The following is a 24,644-nucleotide window of genomic DNA, read 5'->3' as shown; positions in this document are numbered from 1 at the left end:
GGGGAAACAATCTCCGTGGTAGTTGACTGGTTGGTGGCCCGGCGCGCAGGCGCAAAGACTCACTGTGGAGGCGGAGCGTACAGACTGGCGGAGGGTACAGGCAGACTGCAGGTGGCTGTGGCGGAAGATGGCGGAGCTGCGCGCGCTTGTGGCTGTCAAGAGGGTCATCGACTTCGCGGTGAAGGTGACCGGGCCCCCCTCTCCCACCTTCCAGAGACCCGCAGTCATGCGCTTCCGTGATCGCGAGCGCGCGCCGCGTGGGGCTCTGCTCCTAACCTCTGATCTCTGCCACTGTTCCCCAGAATGGTCAGTCACACCTAGGGACAAAGGTCAAAGGTTGCGAGGTTTTGACGTCCCGTCCCTCTGCTGTCACCACCTCTAACTTCTCCTTGCTCTGGACTCACTGTCGTGATAATCGTGTGCAGAGGGAGTTACCTTCTCTAGTTCTTAGCAGCTGGAAGAGTCGTAGCTCCTATTAACACATGGAGAAACTAAGGCACAAAGAGATTCTCTCCACTAAGGAAGGGCAGAGCGGGAATCCTATCCAGTTCCTCTGATTCTGCATTCAGACTGGTGCTTTCACTCTCTAGACTACACTGCCTTCTCATTTGATTCTTAGAATACTCCAGATGTGCTGTGATGGGGTCAGACAGGGCACTGTGGGGCCCGGCAATTTTCAACCCTCATAGCCATAGGGTGAGCGAGGAGGCTGTGGCCAGGACTGGAGGGAGAAGTGTGTGTGCCAGAGAGGAAAGTTCAAAGGGCTGGCCTGCCTTAGGGAGTTGATCACACTCTCCATGAAAGGCCGGGAAAGCAATGTCCTTGAGGGCCTGGGCTGCCTCCAGGGTGAAGCCAGTGTGGACAGAGGTGAATCAGACATGCTCCCCAAGTCAGTTTTTCCCAGTGCTTGGCCCAGCCTGAGCTGATGGTCCACTGCTCATGCCTGTGAGCTCACTGTTGTGTCCCCAGGGAGGCTTGCACAGGATCTAGCACAATGGAGACCTCCTCAGGGTGGGGAAAGCCAGGCCATGGAGTTCATATTGACATGTGGCATGGGGCATGGGGCATAAGGCGGAAAGTACAGACATACTTGAAGACCTCAGTGATCCTTAACAGCTGACAGATGCCAGGAAGCAATCTAGGTTCTTTTTTTTTTTTTTTTTTTTTTTGTCTTTTTCCTTTTTATCGGTACCGGGGATCGAACTCACGACTGCCTGCTTGAAAGGCAGGCATTTATGCTGCTGAGCTAAACCTCCAGCCCCCACAATCTAGGTTCTTTATAGGTTCTTTATAGGTACCCATTTCTGTATCCTCTGTGTTGAACAGATAAACTGAGGCCTGTGGCGGTTCTGTTTGCCAGATCACCCAGCTAATAAGGAGCCATGATAGGCAGGTCTGGCTCCCAGTCTGTGCCATGGTTTGGGGTCCCTCCTGGATTCCTGCTTCCCTGGGCCTCCTGTCCCTGCCTCAGCTGTGGTCTCCTTGGCTTTCGATAGCTGGACTCAGCTCTGTGTTTGACTCAGTCCAGGCCCAGCATCACCTGGCTCAGGGGTGCCTGCATTGTGTCCCTCAGAAGAACAGGAGACACAGAATTACCAGCTCCTGTGCTTCACTGACATCAGTGCCCTGTCACCTCCCACACTGCTCCCTCCTACATCCTGTCTGGAACCCTCTGATGGTGGTCTTTTCAGCACAGCTGAATGGAGCACACATTGCCAGCCATGCAATCACCAGGTAGACCCACTCCCAACCCCTCGCCCTCCACTGCTGTTGGCTCACAGCCCTTGTCCCTGGCTTCATTTTCTTCCTTGGCTCCTGTCTCTCCCCTTAACCCATCCTCTCCCAGCCTTAAGGGTCTTCCTGCTTTCAGCACTGTCCTGTCTGCCCCTGTTCATGGCCTTCTAGGACCCCCCTAGCGCCCCCCTCCCCCCAGGCTTCTTTGTCTCAGGGCAAAGTCCTAGCCCTTGATGTGGTCCTGGATAGCCTTAGTGGCTTGGTCCCGCTGTCCATGTCCCTTGGGAAACACTTTTTATCTCTATTTCCACAAGCCCAGCCTACCTCTCCTCTCCTGATAAACCAGGCTGCTTTTGCTCCAGGTTTAGCTGGAGAGGAGGGGACTTCACCTTGTTCTTGGCTGTAATCACAGCAACATTGTTTCAGCCTCTTCCAAGAGCCCCACCACCATACCACACCCCGGGCCTACTTTGGCGTGTTCCCAGACACTTCCACAGCCCCTGGGTTCGCTCCCACCCCTCTCCCCTCACTGGATGCCCCGTTTGCCGCAGTGTCTGCCCTCCAGCCACCCTCAGACTGGCAGATCCTTGTGGGAAAGGCCAGGTCTGAGTGCTGTGCTCCCAGCATTGCTCCTCCTTCAATCCTTCAAGGCTCTGCTCAGAGATCGCCTTCTCTTTGAGACCTTCCCTGGTCCCCTACTTAAAATGACAGCTGCCAGAGTCCCTGTTCCCCTCCTTGCCACACCGGCCCGTACTCTTAGGATGTAATCTACAGTATAATTTACTTATTTATCGCCATAGTGTTTTGTCCAGCCTTCTGGAATTTGATTGTGTCTTGGGTGTTCCTGTGGGCATGCTTACAGACAGCAGGCATGCGCTACTAGGATGGTTCCTAGCCTGGCTGCCTGAGTCCACTTCCACTTCAAGACCTTGAGGAAGTTGCGGCTCCACGTAGAGCTGCAGAGAAGGCTCTGTGCCATGGGGGGTGATGACAACACCGTTGTCCTTGGGTTGTAGTGAGGTTGAGGTGAGCCCAAGCAGTCCTTGGCCGGAGCTCAGTACTGCTGGTACCATGATATCCATAGTGGAGGTTTATTTCCCTCATTATTCAAAACATAACCTGCTCTGCTCTGCTCAGTGTGGTACTGGATGCAGGATATCAGTGGGAATCTGGCAGCTCAGGCCTAAGCCCTAGGTCCTTTTCCAGGTGCCCTGGAGAAACTGGAGCGGTTTTGTATTCCTACCTAGGGACCTTTTTTGGGGTTTTTTTGTTTTTGTTTTTGTTTTTTTTTTTCAGTGCTCAGGTTCAACCCAGGACCTTTCCCTTGGACAACACCTCCAGGCCTTTGAATGTTTTGATTCTGAGACAGGGTTTCTCTGAGTCTCTAAGCTGCCTGGGCTGGGCTCAAGCTTGCAGACCTCATCCCTCAGCCTCCCAGGTGCTGGGATGACAGGTGTGCAACACCACACCCAGTTTGGGGTGCATTTTCATAAAGAGGACCCCCAGGCACAGCAACATCAAGCCCCGCCCTCTCAGTTCTGGAACATAGTGGATGGTTTTTGCCCACCTTTCCCCTTGGCCACACACACTGGTACCTCCCAGGATCCTCTGGGGTCTCCTCCTCTGTCAGGTCCTCTGGTCATCTTTGTCTGCCCCAGAAGACCTGCTTGTTGGAAAGCCTTAGAGCTGCAGCAGTCATTGGTGCCTGGCCTCTGGCTGGCCTTGCTGTCCTGCTTGCTCCGTGCCCTGGCCACCTGCCCTTTCCTGTCATGCTTGGCAGAAGAGTAGAAGCCAGAATCCCACAGGAGGCTGTGCACTGTGACAGGGGTCAGGAGGGGCTGCCAGAGCGGCTGTGAAGCTCTGTCATACCCAGTGGCACAGATCGGAGGCTGGCCCTCTGATTTCACACTCAGCCTCTTTTGGGGTCATGGGGTCCAAGACAGACTTGAGGGTTAGACCCCTGCTCCTGTCCTTTTCCTGCTCTGTGTCCTAAGGCAAAGCACCAGTGCCTCAATTGTCCCATCTGCAAAATGGGCACAATCATGAAGGTTAATAGGTCGCCCCTTGAAGAGAAACCTTTGACACTCCACGCTGAATCACCTAAGCAAAACAAAACACAAAGCATGCTGGTTTCCAGGCCAGCCATTGCATCCTGACTTGTGTAATATAACTAAGCAGCATTTCAAGCTGGAAGCCAACTGAAGCTGTCCGGGTCCTCTGCTGGGTGAGCCCATGAGCTGGCAGGATTTGCAGTGCTGGGAAGTTCTTGTCACTTTCTTCTGGGAGCCAGAACCAGGAGCTTGGGGCAAGGTCCAGCCCAGCTAGGTCCTGGTTGAGTAGGGATTAGGGGTTTTCTAACCTCCCTGACTCATCGGTTTAGGCCTTTCTGGATGGGGGCTGGTACGTCATGTTTTAATTTAATTTCCAAGAAAAGAGAAGGCGTTTGCCATGCTGGCAAGGGAGGTCTGGTTTGAGTGTGGGTCCTCTCACAGGTGTTTTCCGATCACCTACAGTGTGCACCATGCAAGGTTTGGGGGCAACACAGGCAGTCCCTGCCTTCCCGGGTTGGCGCTCCTCAGGGAGGGGACGGAGGACAGAGACCAGTGCCACACACGGGGGTCTGTCAGGGCAGACTTCCACAGGGCCGGAGGCAGTGGTGCATCTTCCAGGGAACAAGGCAGAGGCTTGGAAGATGATTGGGAAGGGTTGTCACGGGCAGAGGGACCCTGGCCGCAGAGGGGTCAGTTTCTCCTGCGCAATGGGCAGTGAGAGAGAACGTGTGTGCCGGGCTGAGTGTGTTCCTGGGGTGGAAGATGCAGGCAGATTCCTAAGCGCACGTTTACTTAGTTCTGAAACTCCAGCTGCATTTTTAGTGTTAAAATGACATTTTTGGGAGGGCAGGGGGTATACTGGAGCCCAGAGCCTCTGCACTGAGCGGCATCCCCAGCCTCTGTCTTCATCTTTTATTTTGAAATGGGGTCTTTCTAAATGAATAAATTACCCAGGCTGCGCTCAGACTTGCATCCACATGCCTCCGCCTCCCCGAGTGCTGGGGTTACAGGTGTTTGCCACCACACCCAGCTTTTAAAGTGACTTTTGGAAAGTGAGATGACAGTCATTGAAAACAATGATTGTTCTCCTTCTACTACTCCCGCTGGTCACTCTCTGCCCTCCTCTGTCCTACAGTGTTGGGGCAGATTCAGGCTGGGAGGGCCCTGACACAATTCCACATTCCTGTCCGATTCCTTGCGGTCCCTATGAGGAGCTGCCTCACCAGCCCCAAAGAACAGGAGGCAGGGACCTAGCAAGCTGGAGTGGCCCAGTGTCCCCAGCTGGCCCAGTCTGTCCCCCTGGGTTGCCCCAGGCAGCCCTTGGTGGCTGCCACCTGGGAGAAGAGAAGGAAGGCAAAGACCCCAAGCAGCAGCTCAGCAAGCTCCTCCCCTCCCCATTCTGAGAGTCTCACCCAGAGCCCTGGGGGTGGCCTGGACTTGCTCATCTTTCAGCCCAGCATCAGGGCCATCAGTTCTCCCTTCACAGTCCTCTCCGTCCTTCCTGTGCTCCCAGTCCCAGTCAGCTCACCACAGTGACACACAGACAACCCTCTCACCACTTCCTCGGGTCATTTTCCAACTTTCTCCAGAACAGTCCAGAACTTTAGTTGGACCCAGCGGATCTTTTCCCCTCCTGTAGCCCCAGGACCAAGGACCGGCTCCTGGCCCAGCCTCCTGGGCCTGTGTAGTAGCATTGTTTCCTGTGGGCTGACCCAAGGTACCTCGGGCTTAGTGGCGTCCAACCATGCGGCCGATTCTCTTGCAGTTCTGGGGCCCAGAGCCGGGCACCAGCCTCCCTGGGGTCCCTCAGGTGTCAGCAGAGCTTGGCTCCCTTTGCAGCCTGGGCGGTTGTTCCCCTTCTGCCCCAGCTTCCCACAATCTCTGTCTTCCTTGGTCCGAGGCCTGTTGCCCAGTCTTCAAAGCCAGCAGCAGCACCTGCAGCCTCTAACTCTGGTTGTCTGTTGAGGGACCCATGTGATTCCACTGAATGATGCAGGTACCTCTCCCACCTCAAAATCCTTAGCTTAGTCATGTCCAGGAAGTCCCTTTGGGATCTAAGGACTTACCCCCATTCCAGGACACGGAGCTCTTTGGAGGGCTATTGATGTACCTGTCATGGCAGAGCAGACTGACTTCCCTGTGCTTCCCACCAACTATACTGGCTTCTGTGTACCTCATGTGGACCTTGCTGCCTCCTGCCCCAGGACCTTGACACCTGCTGCTGCCCCTCCTGGAACTCATGTCCCTTGAACTCCACCTCATCAGCTTTGTTCATCTTTCGATTGCTGTCAAAATTTTTATCTTACTCCAATAGAGACCTTCAAGTCTCCCATGGCAGACCCAGTTGGGCCCTGTCACCCTCTGACAGCTCCCCACTCATTCAGGGGCACCTACGGCAGATCCACACATAGCTCCCTGATACAGCCATCTTCGCAGAGGGCCTCTGTCACTGTCATGAAGGGACAGATCTTTGGAGGGAAGTGTCTCGGATTATCTATGTAGGCACCCTATGGGGAAAGGAGAGGGTTTGCTCATGTACCCTATCAGGGACCTGGCCTAGATCCCCAACCTCCCAAATGAATGTACCATTGCAGAGTTTGAGATTCTGGGGGCTGAGACAAAGAGCTTCTCAGGGAGGCCCAGGTTTATTAGGTTTTCAGACAAAGAGAGGAAAATACAAGAACTGAGCAGAATCTTGGGAGTCACCTCAAAGACTTCTCCAAGTAGTAAATTATGCCAATGTAGGAGGACCATCTTATCTCCATGACGACATTTACGGTAGGCATGAAATTCCCACAGCTGCAGTCTCTGTCTCCTTGAGGTTGGAGCCAGGTGTCCTCGGCTCTGGCCTCACACTGCAGGCCTCAGCCAGGACCAGTGACTCACTGGGGTTCACTTACTATGGATCCGCTGCCCATCTCCAGATAAGGGGTCCAGGCCTGGGACAGACTCACAGATAAGCGCAGAAACCAATTAGTTAATTTTAAACCCTGCTCAGAGCCACTTTGTAGGGGTCTCCATCAGCGCCCCACCCAACTTGGTGGACTCCTCGGGTGCCGGTGTTTTCGGGAAGGTTGTGAGCATGTGTGCATTGTGAAACACACCCAGAAGGCTGGCGCTTGAAAGGCATGGGTGCTGCCAGGCCCTGGGGTGTGTGGTAAGGGTGAGGGGTGTCCCAGGACCCTTACACCCGGGTATTTATGTATCAGTGCGCATTTCTAGCAGTTCCTGGCACCTCGAACATCCTTTTTTTCACTGTGGCTTACAGCAAAGAAGTTTCACAGGTGGCTCTCAGAGTGCAGCGGTGTGGGAACGATCAGTGTGGAAACGATTGTATCAAACGTCTCTGGCACTCAGGAAGGGTCTGAGTGAGATGGGAGTGGGTGGCCTGCCGTCACCTGGGAGTTCTGACCGGCTCTGGGATGGAGCCAGGTGGCCCTGGACCAGGAGACCCTGCCTCTTCCCCAGCCGTGTTGTCCCCACCCACAATTGCCCTGGCCTCCTGCCCTGCGAGCCCCTGACCCTGCCCTCCTCTCCTGCTGTGCAGATCCGGGTGAAGCCTGACAAGACTGGGGTGGTCACTGATGGGGTGAAGCACTCCATGAACCCCTTCTGTGAGATAGCCGTGGAGGAGGCTGTGAGGCTCAAGGAGAAGAAGCTGGTGAAGGAGATCATCGCCGTCAGCTGTGGCCCCGTACAGTGCCAGGTGCCAGGGGACACGATGTCTGGGGCCTGAGGGAGGAAGATCTCGGGCCCAGCCTCCTCTTTCCCCATCACAGAAGCCATCTCACTCCAGCTTTCTCCTGGCCAGGAGACCATCCGCACAGCCCTGGCTATGGGTGCAGACCGAGGCATCCACGTGGAGGTGCCAGCCGCGGAGGCTGAGCGCATGGGTCCCCTGCAAGTGGCCCGGGTCCTGGCTAAGCTGGCCGAGAGAGAGAAGGTGGACCTGGTGCTGCTGGGCAAGCAGGTAGGTTGTGCCGCGCTATTGTGCTCACCTAGTCCCTGCCCAGTACTGGGTTCAGGGTGATAGTGTGGCCCTGTCCTGTCTGAGGGCTGGGTGATCACGCTGAGTGTCTGCATGATTCTTGAGATCCTCATGGACGAGCTCCGGTCTCTGAGGTTGGGCCAGGCCAAGGACAGCATGGGCGTCACAGCAGGTGGGGACGGAGCCTGGGTCTGGCGTGGTGACTCGGAGGTGGAAGGCCGGGGGAGGACAGGATGAGAGGGGGCTCCCATGGCATAGGGCGGTGGGGAGGGCAGGAGAAGACTCTGGGGACACACAGGGTTTGGCTAGGAGAGGGCCGGGGCCTGCCAAGGAGCTGTGGCTTGCAGGACGGTGGGAGCCATGACAGGTGTGAGCAAGAGCAGACAGGACCAGCTCGGGTGCAGAGGGACACCTCAAGCCAGAGCTGGGAGGGGCTGGGCTGGGCAGGAGGCCCAAGGCTGCCAGTCTCTCTCAGGTGCAGCTCCCAGGCCCATCCCATTAGAGACAGATGTCATGGCCTCCTGTCATGCAGGGGATGGAGAGGGGAAAGGATGTCAAAAGAAATGAGGGAGAGCAGATGCTGAGGGAGAAACCCTTGCGTCAGTGGTAGCCACAGCGGGCGGGCTGTGTGTTACCATTGAAAGTTCTAAAAGGCCCAGGTTCACTGCCCTAGACTGACTTTTTGTATTGTTTTGGTTTTGGTGTTTGAGATTGGATCTGCATATGTAGTCCACGTTGGCCTTGAACTCACTATGTAGTTCAGACTGGCTCAAATTCATGGCGGTCCTCCTGCCTCAGCCTCCTGCGTGCTGGGATTACAGACGTGCACCACCACATCCAGCAGCTGTCCTCTCTTTCCTTTTTCTTTTTTCTCTTTTTTGAGGTAAAATGAGGCACAGACAACAGGGTACAGGCAACTGACAGAAAGAGCTGGGGTTCAGTCGGGAGAGGCAGGGGTGCCAGGGAGCCAAGTAGCACTGGGGCAGAGAGGCAGACAGGGCCAGGTGGGTCACTGGGTGTCACAGAGATTACCCACAGCATGATTACGGATCAGAGTGTGATCCGTAAACTGAAACTGAGGGCCTAACTGGAGAACAGGCTGAGGAGACAAGGGCTGGGTGAGCTTTGGGGTGCAGATCTCACAGGCTCCCAGGCCCCAGGTATGGCAGCCAGGCCTCCTGGAGCTTCGTGCTGGTGGACCTCAGATTGGTGGTGTCCTGCCGGTCCTGGCTGCCAGGGACACTGCCTGGGCCCAGTGCTATGGCTGGTGAGATAGCAGCTGGACTGGTCAGGAGGCAGTTCGGTCCACACAGCAGGGCCACGGGTCAGACTGCCTGGAGCCCTGCAACGCAGTTACCAGGTCATGGGAGTGGCCTCTGGACACAGCTTGGTTCAAGGCCAGTGCAGCAGAGGGTACAGCTGAGGGTACAGCTCCTTTGCCTGGACTTCGCTCTCTGTATCTGCTGCTCACGTCCCGCTGACTCAGCAGCTCAGTGGGCTGTGCATAACTCGCTCCCCAGCGCTCCAGCAAAGCACCTGGGGCTGGGTCTTCACCAGCCCAGTTTGAGTCCCGTATATCCCTGCACCAAGCACCAGGTTAGAGGTTAGGACATCCTCGCTGGCCAGGATTCTGTGCATCCAGCCCCCAGATGTGGCTGGCCCCAGGCCTGGCTGGTGGGAGGCTCGTATGAATATTCATATTGAAGACAGGGAGCTGGTGGTGGGGCAGCCAGGTGGCTCCCCAGGCCCCAGACAAGGGACCGCTTATCTCTGTGTCCAAGTAGGAGGATCTTTCTAGAGGAAGACTTAGCAAACCATGGCCCAGGGCACAGGCATCTTATTTTATTAATAGTTTTATTGGAATACCCATGTGCAGTCATTGACGTCTTGCCTGTGGTTGCTTGTGCACTGCGGTGGCGGCACTGAGTCCTGACGGAGACCCCCACTGGCTCATTAGAGAAAGTGTTTGCTAGCTGGGTTTGGTGGTGTGCACCTGTAATGCAGGGCTCTGGGAGGCTGAGGCAGGACGATCACAACTTCAAATCCCACGTGGGGGACTTAGTGACTTAGCAAGGCCAGGATTCAAAATAAAAAGTAAAATGGGCTGGAGACATTGCTCAGCACAAAGGCCCTGGCTTCAGTCCTCAGGGCCAGAGTCAGGCAGAGAAGAGAAAAAAAAAGGAAAGCAAATGTTTCTTGATTCCTATTCTAGACAGAGGCATGAAAGGGCTGGGAGAAGCTCCATGGATCATTAGTCTCCTCTCTACCCACTCAGGCCATCGATGACGACTGTAACCAGACGGGTCAGATGACAGCTGGACTTCTAGACTGGCCACAGGTGAGGCCAGAGGAGGAGCGCTTGCCATGTGACAGGCCCCCTCAAACTCTGCCCTGCCACAGGGGCTTTGCACTTGTTGCTTCTCCTCCCAGAACATGGTTCCAGCCCCCTGGCTTCCTGGCTCCCCTCCTTTGGGTCTTGCTTTGCTATCCTCTCTGGGAAGGGCCTTCCTGCCTCACCCTGGATGGAACAAACACCTCACACCCACCCCCAAATCCAAGGTCTTTAGATCCATTCATGCATATCCATTATCATGGATAATTCTAAGGTTTTCACAGCAACATTTAAAAAGTAAAGAGAAACATACCAACAGGTGTTCATGAATTTGCTTTTCCAGTACTGTAAATTGTAATTCTCCTCTCCTAACTAGTTGGAATTATAGGCACATTCCACCATACTTCAGTATATGTAAAATATTGTAATATTAACATGTAGCCAATATAAACAATACTGAGGTATCGTATTCTTTTTTTGTACCAAGATTTTGAGATGAAATATGTTAACTGTGCATCTCAGAACAGGTGCTAAATTTGCATCAGAACTATCTGATTTGGATACTAAAAGCTCACAGTTGAAAACATGGGTTCATCCACCTGAGTTGTTGCAAACGGGCTTAAAAATTTTCTTGTCACTTCACGGAGGTTTTGTTAGCAGCTCTCACAACACTACTGATGTACATCGAGTGTATGATCTGGTTAGTGTTAACCTACACAATTCCATTTCCAGTTTTTATTGCTTCCTTTGGTGCACAGGTATAGATACTCTGTTGTTAGCCTCAGTAGGAGCCAGCTTTCAGAGGCGTGTTATTCAAGCCCTGCTGCCTCAGTTTCCTAAATCCATCAAGTGTGAATAACAGCATTTATCTCAGAATTTCAACTGGATGTGTGGCTTGGTTACTCTTCTCTCATTGCTGAGACAAAATACCCAATAGCAAGATGAAGGAAGGAAAGGTTTATTTAGCTCATTGTTTGTGGAGGTTTCAGTCCATAATCAGCTGGCTCCAAGGCTGAGTGGCCTGACAGTGATTCAGCACAAGGCAGCAGCCAGAGCAAAAAGGAGAAAAAGGTACAATGTGTATATTGTACACAGGCCCAAGGCTTCCTTTAGGAGAGTGTAGCACTCAAAATCTTCTTGCCCTCCTCTTGCACAGGATGAGGATATTTACACAGTAAGAATCCTGGCCCCTCCGGAGTCTCTCAGTTAAACTTCTAAACTGCTCCAGTTGACACAATGTGACACAAGTACATGTGAATTCTGTGTTACTCCTAAAATAAGACCTAATTAGGAAGAAAACAGTACCAGCCTAACCAGCCTATCCATGCCTTCCCTGCCCTTACAGAGCAACCCACAGGAAGAGAATAGTGAGGTGTAATCTGCCAGACACTGGCTGTCACCATGGTAAGGAGCAGCTAATCCTGATTCCAATTGGGCAGGTCCAGTTAGGTCTTATTGTGCAGAACCTGGCTGCCTAGAACTGGAGTCAACTCTCAATGCACATTCATTCAACACTCTTCTTAAGGAGGGGCTCTAGGGGGCCCGATCAGGGAAAGGGAGGCACCCCCCAGATGGCTGAGATCCTTTTCCATGGCTCCCCGCCAATTTTTGCATCTTACAGGCCTCTGTGTCCTTCCCTCGAGCCTCTATCCGCTTGTCTTTGCCGAGGACCGCTCTGTGCCTGACCTGCATTAACCCCGCCTGCTCTTCTACTGCGCTGTCCCTCCCCAGGGCACGTTCGCCTCCCAGGTGACACTGGAGGGGGACAAGTTGAAAGTGGAGCGGGAGATTGACGGGGGCCTGGAGACCCTTCGCCTGAAGCTGCCAGCCGTGGTGACCGCAGACCTGCGGCTCAACGAGCCCCGCTACGCCACCTTGCCCAACATCATGGTGAGCATGCTGCCGCCCTTGCTGCAGGGAAGGGTGCTGGGGGAGGGAGGAGGTTGGCTGAGGCAGCAGTCATCAAAGGGAACAGGCGGGTCACTGGCCAACAGAGTACACGGGCTGAGAGTCCTTAGAGCTACTTGGCTAATAGTCTGGGCTGGTCATTTCAGCAGGTGGAAGGCTTTACCGGGCAGCAGATCCAGCCAGTGGGCAGGCTCCCTGGGCAGTCATGGCCAAGGAAAGAGATGCATTCAGCGGTTTGGTTTCAAGGAAGGTTCCCTTGGTAGTTTTTGTCAATAGGAAGTTACGATGAAGGTCATCTTGAGTAACAAGGAAGGGCCAGTGGAGTGTGTTGGCCAGTAGGAAGAGTTCTTTGGTCATCTCGGACCCGCTGAGTTCAGTGGGTCATTTCAGCCAATAGAAAACACTCAGTGTATCAAAAGGGAGGGATCAGTGGGTCCTCTCAGCCAATGATGAGCAGGCAGTGGGTGGCTAACCAATAGGAAATGTCCTGAGTCCATTGAGTCATTACTGCCAAAGGATGGGTCTTTTGGGCTTCCTGATGAGGTTTGCTAAATAAAGAGGGCTCTGGGCATAGCTGAGCCTCCTGGGCTATCCCAGCCAACGGGAAAGGTCTGTACCAAGCACCGCGCTAGGAGAGTTTGCACATGTCCTGGTTCTGCGATGGTCCTGCACTGTGGCACCCTGGGAAGGAGGTTGGGGAGGGGGCTGGGAAAGTGGGGATGGGTGGGCAGGACTTCAGCAGCCTCATGAATCTGGTTCCCCACACACAGAAAGCCAAGAAGAAGAAGGTCGAGGTGATCAAGGCTGGCGACCTGGGCGTGGACATGAGCTCCAAGCTTACTGTGGTCAGCGTGGAGGACCCACCACAGCGTGTGGCAGGCGTCAAGGTGGAGAACACCGAAGACCTGGTGGCCAAGCTGAAGGAGATCGGGCGAATTTGAGCCCCTTCCCTGAAACACAGCAATAAAACTCTGACTCTCTTAATATCTGTATTGCCAAATTCCTTGGAGGTTCTGTGTTTGATTCACTCCACAAATATTTCCTTAAATCCCCTTATGCCCAGTTTGGTGCTGGGTGAGGCTGGGGAGCCAGGTGAGTCAAGTACTGACTGAACTGAGGGGACAGACGCTGGTGTGGCACCGGGTGACGGGTTGGGAGGGAAGGCACTCCGGTATGTGGATGGCTCATTTGGCCTGGCCAGTGGGTGCTGGAGCCTGAGCCCTGCTGACACTTGGGACCAAGAGGGACCCCGACAAGAGGAGCTGGTAACAGACATTCAAAACCTCTTGTCAGGCAGAACCCAGCGCTGCAGTCGGGTTGACTGGCTGCAAATCTCTCAACTTCAGCTGTGAGGCCCAGGTGAGCTGGGTCCATCTCTGAGCTTTGGTTCCTCAGCTGCCAGCCCCATCATGTTACTCTGGGTCCCAGTCCTGAGGCCCAGGGTTCAAATCTACTGACCTGGACCAGTGCCCAGCTAGCTAGGGGAGGCCCCCAGCCAGCCTCAGCTCATCTTCCCAATCAACTAGTAATCATATCTGATTTGTGGTGTTGCATATCTGTAATCCCAGCACTCTGGGAAGCTGAGGCAGGAGGATCACATGTTTAAGCCCAACCTGGGCAATTTAGTGACTTAGCAAGTATTTATAGAAACTATAAAAAGGGCTGAGGATGTGGCTTAGTTCCAAGGTTCTGAGTTCAATTCCTAGTTCAAAAAGAAAGAAAGAAAGAAAAGAATGTAATATGTTATGTGCTGGTCTATTTTTTTTTTTTTTTTTTTTTTTGAGACAGGGTGTTTTGATGTAGTTCCTACAGTTCTTCAGCTCACTATGTAGCCTAGGTTGGCCTTGAACTCTTGGCCATCCTCCTGTCTCAGCCTCCTGAGTGCTAGGATTACATGCCGGCCTAGTCGTGTTTTGCAGTATAACAAACCATCCCAAAATGTGGTCGGTTAACTTTGTGTGCTCATGAATTAGAACAGGAGCAAGTATAGGCTTCTCCATGCAGCACAGCAGCACCGCTGGGGGTGACTTGAAGGGGGGATCATAGGTTCGACTTTTTTTTTTGGTACCACAGAGGGAACTCAACCTTGCGCTTGCCAGGGAGGTGATTACTCCACTGAGCTGAATCAGCCTGCACACCCTCTACCCCTTCTTAATGAGAAGTATCTAGCCTTCACCAGACCCCAAAGCCTTCCCGGTGGATTCTGAGAATTTCTGCAGCACTTAATACACAGAAGATGGTGAGCACCTGAGGTGAGGGTCCAACACCTGCATGTTCAACATAGTTATCTGAGGAAAAGGGAGCGCCGTGAAGCCCCCTCAGGACGCTCCCCTTCATCTCAGACACACTCCATCATTCCTGCTGCTTTGGAAGCAGTCCTGGAAGTCCTTTTCAGTGAGTGTCGCCCTTGTGGCTGCCTGGATGCCCAGCACCTACTCAAAAAGTTTACCTTTCATAATTGTTCTGATTCTGGCCAAGAGCCAGAAATCACTTGGTGCCAGATCTGGCAGACGAGGACACCCCAAAATGGTTTTATGGGCCCGCATGTCCGTTGGATGACAGCAGTGGCCCTCACTGTAGTTTTGATCACACTCAGGAAAGAGGATTTACACAAGAATGATAGGATATGTGCATTCAAGCGAGGGGCAGGACTCTGAGGGGACTAAAGGCAACGCGACTGCTATGACACACGGTTATACATTTCACTCCCACCTTATCAGTGTACTAAGGGTTACAGAGCATTCCACGCTGAACAGTGGCCCTGCTGCCAACACGCTGATGACTGAGGACAGACTGAAAGGGAAGAGCTTCCTCACCAGCCTGGGACTCACCCAGCTTCTTCCTCTGGCTCTGCAACATCCTGCAGGTCCCTTGGCCTCTCTGAGCCACAGTGGCCGGTCAGTAAAGGCACCCAGCTCAGAAGGCGTTTGAAAGGGTTCAGCCCCACATAATAGCACAGGAGGAATTTAGCGTGGTTCCTGGAACAACGTAAGCTGTAATTATTGTTATTGTTCTTAATAAGGTGAGACCTGAAGGACAAGTTATGACTGAGCGGGTGTGTGTGTCTGTGTCTGTGTGAACAGGCCAGGAGGGGACACAGCAGGAAGGCAGGGAGCCCAGAGACAGCCCAGGAGTCAGCACCTAAGGGGAGCTGCTGGACCCATGAGGAGAAGTGGGGTTCACTGAGGAGCTGGGATACTTCCAGGGCGCGCTGAGGAGGGCAGGGTGAGCCCTGATGGAGAGTGACCTTCAGGTGCACTAGAGGGACTTTTGGAGCCTGGGCAGTAGGAACTCAGATGAGAGGAGGGCAGAGAAATTCAGAAGGCAGGAGGGCAGGGAGGAGGTAGGAAGGCTCCCCAGCACCTGCAGACATGACTAAGCCCCCTGGAGACGGAGAAGCAGGAGAAGGGCTGGATCTGGGTCGGAGGGCAGATGCTGGGTGAAGGGGGATGCAGAGCTTGTGAGGGTCTGAGGACGTGGAAACGCAGCTCTGGGTGGCAGGAGAGATGGCTGTGTGGGAGACAACTTGAGACTGGGTCGGGGGACAGTAGGGAGCCATGGGGGGTCTGGAGTAGAGGAGGAGCGGGATCAGACACAGATACATCTGAGGCTGCAGGGCAGACAGGGCGGACCAGAGACAAAGGGTAGAGAGGAGGAAGCCATTAGTCGAGGACCTTTCCAACAGTGGGTCTCATGGTCCTCTAGGAAACTTTCCTAGCTTGTTTCCAGACAGGCTACCACCTTTCCAGCTGGGACTCCTCTCTCCCCATCTTCCCCCGAGGGTGGGGAGGACAGATTCGGCTGGGCCTCCCACAGCCAGGGCCAGCTGAGAAGATGAGAAGGGTGGGGTAGGTGGCTCAGCCACCAGGTGGGTAGGGGGACCCCAGCACCTCCCCACTGGATCTGGCTGCCTTCTCCGCCCAGGAAGCTAAGCTACCAGTCCTGTTGGACTTGTCCTGCCCAGGAGGGATAGGTGCAGGTCCTGGCTTTCTCCAGTGTCCTGTCGGGTGCGGCCAGCACCATGGACATCTCGTGGGCTCTGGAGCTTTTCCTACTCCTGGGTAAGTGCCCTGCTCAACCCCTTCCCACCAGCCCCCTTTCCAGCACCCTTGCCAACACCTTGCCCTCCCCTCCCCTCTTGTCTTCTGAGCAGGGCTCCTTACCACTCCTGGACTTCAGCAAACCAATTTCACCCCTGCCATCTCCTCAGACTCCATCAGCATCTCCTCCCAGGGCCAGACTTCCAAAGTGCCCACCATCAATCCCTCCAGACATCAGTTTCCAGGGCCAATGGCCTCAGCTGAAATCCCTGATTCTGACTGGTTTCCTGAGGCCCTGAATTCGAAGGATGTGTCTGGGCCTCCCTGGCCAAACACTTCTGCGGACCACCATCATTTGAGCTCAGATCCCACCTTCTCCAAAATTCCTGGTTCTGAAGCATTTCCTGAGTTCTTAGATTCTCAAGTTCCTGCGAAAGGCCCTGAACCTTCCTCTTCTGTTAAAACCCCAGCTTCGAACACTGCTCCCCAAATCCGGGACACCAAAGTATCTGCTGAGGACCCAGGGTCAAAGTTTCCCCCTCAAGATGTAGACCTTGAAGACTTTTCTCGAAACTCCGAATCCAAAGTTTCCTTGGAGACCCACCCAGCTGCAAGCTTCCCCCAGCAGGTGGGGGGTCCACTCGCTGTGCTAGTGGGGACCACCATCCGGCTGCCCCTGGATCCAGTGCCCAGACCGGGCCCCCCTGTTCCGATGGTGGTCTGGCGCCGGGGCTCCAAGGTGCTGGCAGCTGGCGGCCTGGGGCCAGGGGCTCCCCTGATCAGCCTGGACCCTGCTCACCGAGACCGCCTGCACTTTGACCAGGCCCGAGGGGGTCTGGAACTTGCCACTGCCCAGCTGGATGATGCTGGGGTCTACACGGTAGAGGTCATCCGGGGTGGCATCTCTAGGCAAATTCAGGAGTTCATGGTGGGCGTGTACGGTAAGTAGACCACAGCGCCGGTTGCTTGGAAACCTCTGGGCAAGCCACTAACCTGTCCTGTAGAGGCTTCCTTCCAACAGGAAGCAGCTCCCGGACAGACTAAGAGGACGAGGAAAGCGGGAAGTGGGATGAACACTAACAGAGGGACCCGATCCCCTGGGTCCGAGGGAGAAGGCTGAGGCCCATCTGGACCCCAATCTGAGGGTGGAGGGCTGGCCGTGAGGAGCGGGCTCTGACCGCATAGATTCAGGGGCACAATGATGGAACCCAGACTTGTGGGGGTGAACAGGAGGCAGCGGCTGGGGTCCAAGTTCTCTGGTATAGAGGATGGGGGCTGGGGGCCGGCTTCCTGACTGCTCCTGACCCCGTTTTCCCCTCCAGAGCCCCTACCCCAGCTGTCGGTGCAGCCCCAGACCCCAGAGACTGAAGAGGGGGCGGCTGAGCTCCGGCTGCGCTGTGTAGGGTGGAGGCCTGGCAGTGGGGAGCTGAGCTGGAGCCGGGAAGGACACGTCCTGCAGACTGCGGACTCCGAGGGAGTAGAGCCGCTCCGGATCCACGCCGAGGGCCCAGAGCTGCGCCTGGTGCGCCCGGTGCGCAGTGACCACGCCCGGTACACGTGCCGCGTGCGCAGCCCCTTCGGCCACGCGGAGGCCACGGCAGATGTCAGCGTCCTCTGTGAGTGCGGAGCGTGCTTGGAGGGTGGGGGGTAGGGCTGGCGGGCCGCTGACGAGACCCCGGTGACCCCGGCCCTCGCCCCGCAGACGGCCCGGACACCCCGGTCATCACGGTCTCCTCGGATCGCGACGCCGCCCCTTCGCAGTACGTCACCAAGGGCAGCACGGTGACCCTGCGCTGCAGCGCCGCCTCGCGGCCGCCTGCCGACATCGCGTGGAGCCTAGCGGATCCCGCAGAGGCCGCAGTGCCCGCGGGCCCTCGCCTTCTGCTGCCCACCGTGGAACCTGGCCACGCCGGCGCCTACGCTTGCCTTGCCACGAACCCGCGCACCGGTCAACGCCGCCGCTCGGTGATCAACCTCACCGTGGCAGGTGAGAGCGGCTGGGGCGGAGCAGGGCCGCCAGGGAGAGGCGGGGCCGCCGGATGGACGGGCCTAGCCGGAGGAGGGAGTGCCTGGGGGCGGGGCAAGATGGGAAGGACAGACCATTAGTGGGCGGAGCCAAAAGGAAGGCGAGGCCTACAGGTGGGCGGCACTATCTGTGGTCAGGGCGGCCTGAGGGGAGAGTAGGGGCCTTCCGAATGGACGGGGCTAGCTGGCGAGGCTGGACTCCCTAGGGGCGGGGCCATAAGGGGCGGGGAACACCATCTATGGGCAGGGCCAAGTGGAAGGCGGGACTATGTGGATTGGCGGGACCGGCGGGGCAGGCGGGGCTAGCTGGCAAGGCTGGAGTGCCTGGGGTTGGGGCCAGAGAGGCGGGATGGATAGTCCATGGGAGCCAACGGGAAGGCGGAGCCAACTGGAGGTGGGCGGGACCATATGGGGACGGGGCGTGGCCAGCAGGGGAGCGGAGATTGCTTGCAGAAGGGACTGGAATGCTTAGAAGTGGCAGAGCCAAAGAGAGGAGTGGCAGACATGCCTGGACAAGTGTCATTCTCAAAAAAGAAAGCAGCAGAGTTAAGTGGCCAAGAGTGGGATTAGCAAGCGGGACGAGGTTACTTGAGCCCAGAAGTTGGGTCCGCTAAGCGGAGCTATCCAGCCAGGACGGAATAATCAAGCAGGGGTCCGAGCAACCAGGCAGAGGGGTGGAGCTGGAAAGAAAGGGCAGCTTACCTTTGGAAGAATCGGTGAAGGTGCAGTTTTTTTAGGAAAGGCGAAGTCAGAGGGGCTGCGAGCTGCCTGCCTCACTGGGCAGTCACTGAGGACCAGGAGCTGGAGCAGCGAGTAAGGCGGGGTTAGCGCTTTGGGGCGGGGCCCGCGCGCAGAGGCGGGACCAGGGAAGAAAGCCAAAACCGACCGCGGGATTCCGGTGTCCCCTCTTGCAGATCTGCCCCCCGGCTCTCCGCAGTGCTGGGTCGAAGAGAGTCCTGGCGACCGCAGCCTCCGATTCCGCTGCTCCTGGCCGGGCGGGGTCCCTGCCGCCTCCCTACAGTTCCAGGGTCTCCCCAAAGGCGTCCGCACTGGCCCGGCGCCCTCGGAGCTACAGGCGACCGTCCCCGTCCACCCCCGGCTGAGCGGCGTCCCGGTCACCTGCCTCGCTCGCCACCTGGTGGCCACGCGCACCTGCACTGTCACCCCAGGTGAGCGGCCGCGTTCCTCTACTGTGCCAGGGGAAGACAGGGAGGTCTCTTTTAGTCCTTTGGCCCTTTCGGGGCTGGGGGTGCGGTGGGCGCTTCCTTACTCCAGGAAAGGGGCGGAAGCCAGCGAAAGAACAAGGTATTTCCTAAAGCTGAGAGTGGGAAGGGACAGGGTTTTTATTTCTGGACCCAGGAGGGCTGTCACTTTCCTATGCGTTCAGAGAAAGAAATCAGTCGGAGTTTTTATTTTCTTGTTTAAATCAGTTTGTTTTTAAAAATTATTTTTAATTGTAATTAACAGTGGTGAATAGTGAGTTTGCCAGCACAGGCTTCAGCCTGTGGTTCTGCATGTGCGTTGCTGAGAATGAATGAATGAATGGGCAGGCAGTTCTTCCTGGGGGCTTCCCCACTATTTGATTTCAGGAAAGGCCCGGACTTGTTATCTGAGACCAAGGTAAGGCCTTAATTCTTCTCATTGGGTTTCTGTCTCTTACAGAGGCACCCCGGGAGGTGCTGCTACATCTGCTGGTGGAAGAAACCCGCTCAGGGCAGGCACAGGTGGTCCTACAGGCCTCTGGGTGCACCCAACCTTCTCGAGCTGTCTGGGCTCGGGAAGGCAGGCCCCTGGCTCCTAGAGGCGGGGGTCGCTTGCACCTCAGCCAGGACGGGCGCAGACTGCTCATCAGCAACTTCAGCCTGGAGTGGGACCTGGGAAATTATTCCGTGCTGTGCAGCGGGGTGCTAGGTGCCGGGGGTGATCAGATCACCCTCATTGGTGAGCCTCAACCTTCCAAAAGCCCTGACTTTCAAGTCCCTGAGGGCCTGCCCTAATACCCAGGTGACCAGCTTCCAGCCCCTCTTCCCTCAGACCCAGGAGGCCAGGCCCCCAGTCCCCTTCCCTCCTGCAAGTGGACCCCAACACCGGATGCCCCTCCCCTTTTCCTCCTCCAGGCCCTTCCATCTCTTCCTGGAAGCTACAGAGAGCCCGAGATGCAGCAGTGCTGACTTGGGATGTGGAGCGTGGTGCCCTGATCAGCAGCTTTGAGATCCAGGCGCAGTCGGAGGAGACTGATTCCAGCAGAGCCACCAGTTACAGAGATTGGATCTCCCTGCTCGTCCTGGGGCCTCAGGAGCGGTCAGCTGTGGTGTCCCTCCCTTCTCAGAGCCCCAGGACCTCGGTTTTGCGCATCCTGCCCATTTTGGGGACCCAACCAGGGACTCCATCTCAAAGCCGAATTTACCAGGCAGGTGAGTAGGCTGTGGGCACTTTGCCCTGGGCTTCCCTTAGTGCCCCTTTTTGTAGCACTGGAACAATGTGGCTTGGAACAACAGAAACATTCTGTGTCACAGCTAGAGGACACAAGTCTGATACCAAGGTGTCATGAGGGCTGGGCTCTTCTGACATTCTGGGTTGAAGGACCCTTGCCTCCTTATGGCTTCTGGTGGTAGCTGTCCATTGGTATCCCTCAGCTGTGTGTGGGTCACTGTGACCACCATCTGCAGCCTTCCCGTGGCCTCCAATCTCTGTCTATCTCTGTCCTCTTCTGATAAGGACCCATGAGCCAGGGTTCATGCTGATGACCCCAGGCCGACTTAGGCCTTATTCCAGAATAAGGCCGCATTCACGGGTACAGGGGATTAGCACCTCAATACAGAACTGAACTTCCACATAGTGGGGTATCTTGGGCTGCAGCCATTGAACTGGCATTTGTCCCTAGCGAGATCTCGTGCAGGCTGAAGACAGTCAATATCACTAATACTCAGATCACTCCCAAAGGACTCATCCCCAGCCCTGACCTCTCTCTCTGGAACTTGCGATTGCCTACCTGACACCTTACTTGTGGTGTCCCACTGCCATCTTAATGTGACATGTCCAAAATAGACCCCTTGACGTTTCTTCTGCAAAACCAGAGACCATCTTGCAGAATGATGCTCCTTGTGTTTCCCAAACCACCCCTTGGCATCCCAGTTACCAGCAGATTTGGTCAGTTTGCTTCCCAAAATGCTTTTTCTCATCCATTCTCTTCATTCCACTTTCACTGTAATGCCCTGGGCAAGCACAGCGTCCTCTTTGGCCTGGACTGCGGCAGCCACGTACCCGGTCTCTGTATGCTTCCTCTTGCTGTCCTATAGTGCGTTCTTCAGGTAGAAGCCAGGGTCAGGAAATCAGGCCAGCACACTAGTATCCATGCCATCTGAGAATCCCTGAAGTCCTCCCCCATAGTCCTGGCCCCTGGTAATACCCCTAACTTCATCCTCTGCCTCTCTCCAACGACCAACATCCTTCGCCCACATGGGTACTCACCAGACCCAGGAAACTCCTTCCTACCTCTGAGCCTTTGCATTTTCTGTTCGCTTTTCCTGCTAGGCCTGATTGGCTTCTTTGGATTCCTGCTCACTGCCCTTTCTAATATTTCCATCTCCCCTCCTGTTATATCTGTCATAGTACAGCTTTTCCTTCTTAGCGCCGGTTGTATTTCTGTTACTTGTTGCTCACTTATTTCTGCCTCCTGTCTTGGAGCTAACGCCCAGAGAGGTGGGTGTCTTGCCTGTTTTGCCCACCAGTGGAGTCTTGCCACCTGGCCTAGTGCCAGGCCCATGATGCCACTCAGTAAATGCTAAATGAATCGAAAGTGCTGAGCTCCTAGATGCGTAGGTTCTGAGATTTGGCAGGGGGCCTGGACTCCTTGATGCCCATACGAAGGATGAGTTAAGAGCTTAGGAAGCTTGGATCCAGCCTCTGTCCTGCAGCCTTGTGTCCCTTCCTTCCTTCTCTTCCAGTTCCCATTCTGGGCCCCGGGGCCATTGCTGGCATCGTCCTGGGCTCTCTGTTAGGCTTGGCCCTGCTGGTCACACTCATTTTCCTGTGCATCTGCTGCCTGCGGCGCTTCAGAGGTGAGTGAGGGTCCTGCGGAAGATAACAACTGGGAGGGTCGCTGGAAGAAGTACCGCCGAAGTCCGAGCTGAACCAATCAGCGCAGTCATAGATCATCTCCACCCCTCCCCCTCCTTTTTTTTAACGTCTATATCAGCCAATCACGGCAAGGCCCCACCTCTCGGACCTGCTTTCCTTACTATTGGCTGATTGGCATGTTGGAGTAGTCAATCACGTGTCCGTTTCCCTCTTCCTCTCTACTTCCCAGGAAAGTCTCCTAATTTGAAAAAGAAGTATCCTCCGACCTTGACTCCCGTGGTCACCACACCAGAAAAGAAGACACAGGGTGTGACCCCAGTCCAGACTCCGCAGCTGCTGCCCTTCAAATTTCCGCTGGAAGACACCTGCCCAGCCAGGGCCCAGCCAGTGAGTGCCGAACCCCCACTTGCTGCTGGAACAAGGGCGGGATTTATGATATGGCTAGGGAGAGATGTTTTCAGTGCCTTTCCTTTTTTAACTGTTAGTTTGCAAAGGCGATAAGAAAAAACCTTGTCCCTTTATTTAAAAAACATATAAATCAGACAGAAGCCAGGCGTGGTGGTGCACACCTCCAATCCTAGCATTCTGGGAGGCTGAGGCAGGAGAATCACAAGTTCCAGCCCAGACTGGGCTTTTTAGTGACTGAGACTCTGCCTCTAAATAAAAAATAAAAAGGGATGGGGGATGTAGTTCGTAAACTGGGCAAGACTTCTATGTTTCTTTCTAAGGCAGGATGGAATTTCTTCCTTTCCCCCATAGAGGTTGGGGCTGTTGCCTACCTTGATGCTCCCAGGGGTAGCTTAACATTTTTCCTCTGGAAAGCCAGTGGGCTCAGCCATTTGCAAGATTTGAGCTACAGGTGAAGAAGGTGAGATGGACAAGTCAATTCATGTCCAGGCTGCCTCCCAAGGTCACTCCTCTCCTGCCTCTTTTCCAGGCTGCTGCCCCCAAGACCCCCAGGATGGTTGTCCCCGCAGCTGGTGGGCTCAAAACTATTAGGACAGCCACGCAGGTGTGATCTGCACCCAGAAGCCCACGCTGTGCTGGGAATTTGGGGCCCAGACTTCCTCGTTTGCCCTGGCAGCAGGTAGGGCCTGCTGCAACCAGGGATTGGACCCCAAAAGTGAGACTTCCTGTCTTCCTTTCTTGTTGGAGAAGATTCAACTTGTATTTGTGCAGTGAAGCAGTATGGTCCACACTGCCTCCTGCGGCAGATAGGCTGATAGCATGCTGAGCTGCTCCTGGCTGGAGGGGGAACCTGGCTGGGTCTCCGGCTTCACTCTGCCGCCAACCCCCACTTCTGGCTGGGCTCCCAGAGACTGTATCATAAGACAGATCAGATTCCTCCTGATCCTCAATTCTTTCAATGCTTCTAGGGCTGCATGCCACCTTTTCAGTGTTACCCAAAGCCTCTTCCTGACTTGCAGGGTCTTGTGGTTTGGCCTGTGCCAGCTGCCCTGACCTCCCTTCCTGGGGCTGCCCACTCCTTGTCAGTACAGGCTTGTTCTTAGCCGTTCTGTGTCCCCAGGGCTCGGCCTGGACACTTCTCCTGTCTCTTACTTAGCAAGGTCAGGGCAACTCTGCCTGTCCCAGGAAACCTCTTCCTTTACCTTGGTCACAGGTCAAGTTCTGCTACCCCCGAACTTCCCCCTCCCTGTCTGCAGATACGCAATTCCCTGAGTCGCTTAGATCCTCTAGTCAACAGATCTTCTTGAAGACACAAACGGTACCATTTTCTCAGTACTTAACACAGGGCCTGACACACACCAGGCGATCAATACACATCTGCTGACTGATCAAGCGGGTTTTGGTGCCAGTCAAGAGTGAGCCTGCCTACACTTTACCCAACATGGTCCTTCCTGCCTCTGCTGGGCTTCCCACTGAGGAGTTAGGAGGTGTACAAACAAAAGAAACAAAAGAAATGGTGACAAGAAATATAAAGCTAAATGCTTCACCTGGGCTCAGCAACTCAATGGCCTTATCCAGGACCCGGACCCTTTGAATCTTTCTGCTTTGCCCCTTTTTAGTGGGTTGGCATATTTTATCCAGGTGCTGTTGTCTCCTGTAGCAACATGGCTGCTGCAGTTCCAGTGGTCACACCTTCACACAACAGTATCGAAAGACAAAAGGAAGGGGGTGCCCCTCCTATAAAAACACATCTCTCTGTTCTCTCTCCTTCCCCCATCCTTGTGTGCATGAGACAGAGAGAGAGGAGACAGACAGAGTCTACCAACCAACTTTGCTTTGTATCTTTGGCCACATTGGCCAGAGAGGGACAAAAAAGGCTTGGAAACTAAACATGTTGGTCTGTATTACTGCAGGTGGGTCCGCTAGCAAAGAAGAGAGAAGCAATAAAGTGTAGGCAAGCAGCATGAGTCTCAGGGCAGGAAAGGAGCGGGAGCTACCCCTTAAAGGATGAGGTGGGGGGGGGGTGAGGCAACTGGAAAGTAGGGCCTTGCCTTTTCTCCAGTATCAGGTAATTTCCA

General features: G+C 55.0%; 2 protein-coding genes and 1 long non-coding RNA gene across 4 annotated transcripts; 2 read left to right on the top strand and 1 right to left on the bottom strand.

Moving 5' to 3' along the window:
* Nucleotides 1-16: 16 nt before the first annotated feature.
* On the top strand, nt 17-12,997 carry Etfb (electron transfer flavoprotein subunit beta). The gene is made up of 6 exons (XM_003465468.5): nt 17-184; nt 7,333-7,491; nt 7,597-7,755; nt 10,049-10,111; nt 11,837-11,995; nt 12,784-12,997. Exons 1-6 carry the CDS (start codon nt 128-130, stop codon nt 12,952-12,954), a joined length of 768 nt encoding a protein of 255 aa, XP_003465516.1. The 5' UTR covers nt 17-127; the 3' UTR covers nt 12,955-12,997.
* Nucleotides 11,048-18,995, bottom strand: LOC134476904 (uncharacterized). The gene is made up of 2 exons (XR_010048703.1): nt 18,781-18,995; nt 11,048-18,122 (listed from the first exon to the last, which is right to left on the bottom strand). It is a non-coding gene; the product is annotated as an uncharacterized LOC134476904 (long non-coding RNA).
* Vsig10l (V-set and immunoglobulin domain containing 10 like) lies at nt 13,145-24,456 on the top strand. 2 transcript variants are annotated; one of them, XM_003465394.5, is made up of 10 exons: nt 13,145-16,074; nt 16,167-16,994; nt 17,376-17,669; nt 17,756-18,040; nt 18,993-19,247; nt 19,741-20,019; nt 20,196-20,492; nt 22,026-22,139; nt 22,388-22,545; nt 23,096-24,456. In XM_003465394.5, the coding sequence occupies exons 1-10, from the start codon at nt 16,035-16,037 to the stop codon at nt 23,174-23,176; spliced, it is 2,631 nt and encodes an 876-aa protein (XP_003465442.4). In that variant the 5' UTR covers nt 13,145-16,034; the 3' UTR covers nt 23,177-24,456. The 2 variants fall into 2 exon arrangements, with proteins under 2 accessions (XP_003465442.4, XP_063109294.1); XM_063253224.1 differs by lacking the exon at nt 19,741-20,019.
* The last annotated feature ends 188 nt before the right edge of the window (nt 24,457-24,644 follow it).

The sequence above is a fragment of the Cavia porcellus genome, unplaced genomic scaffold (genome assembly GCF_034190915.1).
Source record: "Cavia porcellus strain 051 isolate PalLab524CR breed Dunkin Hartley unplaced genomic scaffold, mCavPor4.1 scaffold_7, whole genome shotgun sequence".
NCBI classification, from domain to species: domain Eukaryota; kingdom Metazoa; phylum Chordata; class Mammalia; order Rodentia; family Caviidae; genus Cavia; species Cavia porcellus.
This window is presented reverse-complemented; position numbering and strand designations above follow the sequence as displayed.

Excerpts from the sequence above, each read along its gene's own strand:
- Etfb (XM_003465468.5), top strand. The coding sequence starts at position 128 with ATGGCGGAGCTGCGCGCGCTTGTGGCTGTCAAGAGGGTCATCGACTTC. Across the intron at positions 7,492-7,596 it reads GTGGCCCCGTACAGTGCCAG|GAGACCATCCGCACAGCCCT; the intron begins GTGCCAGGGGAC and ends TCTCCTGGCCAG. Across the intron at positions 10,112-11,836 it reads GACTTCTAGACTGGCCACAG|GGCACGTTCGCCTCCCAGGT; the intron begins GTGAGGCCAGAG and ends GTCCCTCCCCAG.
- Vsig10l (XM_003465394.5), top strand. The coding sequence starts at position 16,035 with ATGGACATCTCGTGGGCTCTGGAGCTTTTCCTACTCCTGG. Across the intron at positions 16,075-16,166 it reads GGAGCTTTTCCTACTCCTGG|GGCTCCTTACCACTCCTGGA; the intron begins GTAAGTGCCCTG and ends TCTTCTGAGCAG. Across the intron at positions 19,248-19,740 it reads CACCTGCACTGTCACCCCAG|AGGCACCCCGGGAGGTGCTG; the intron begins GTGAGCGGCCGC and ends TGTCTCTTACAG.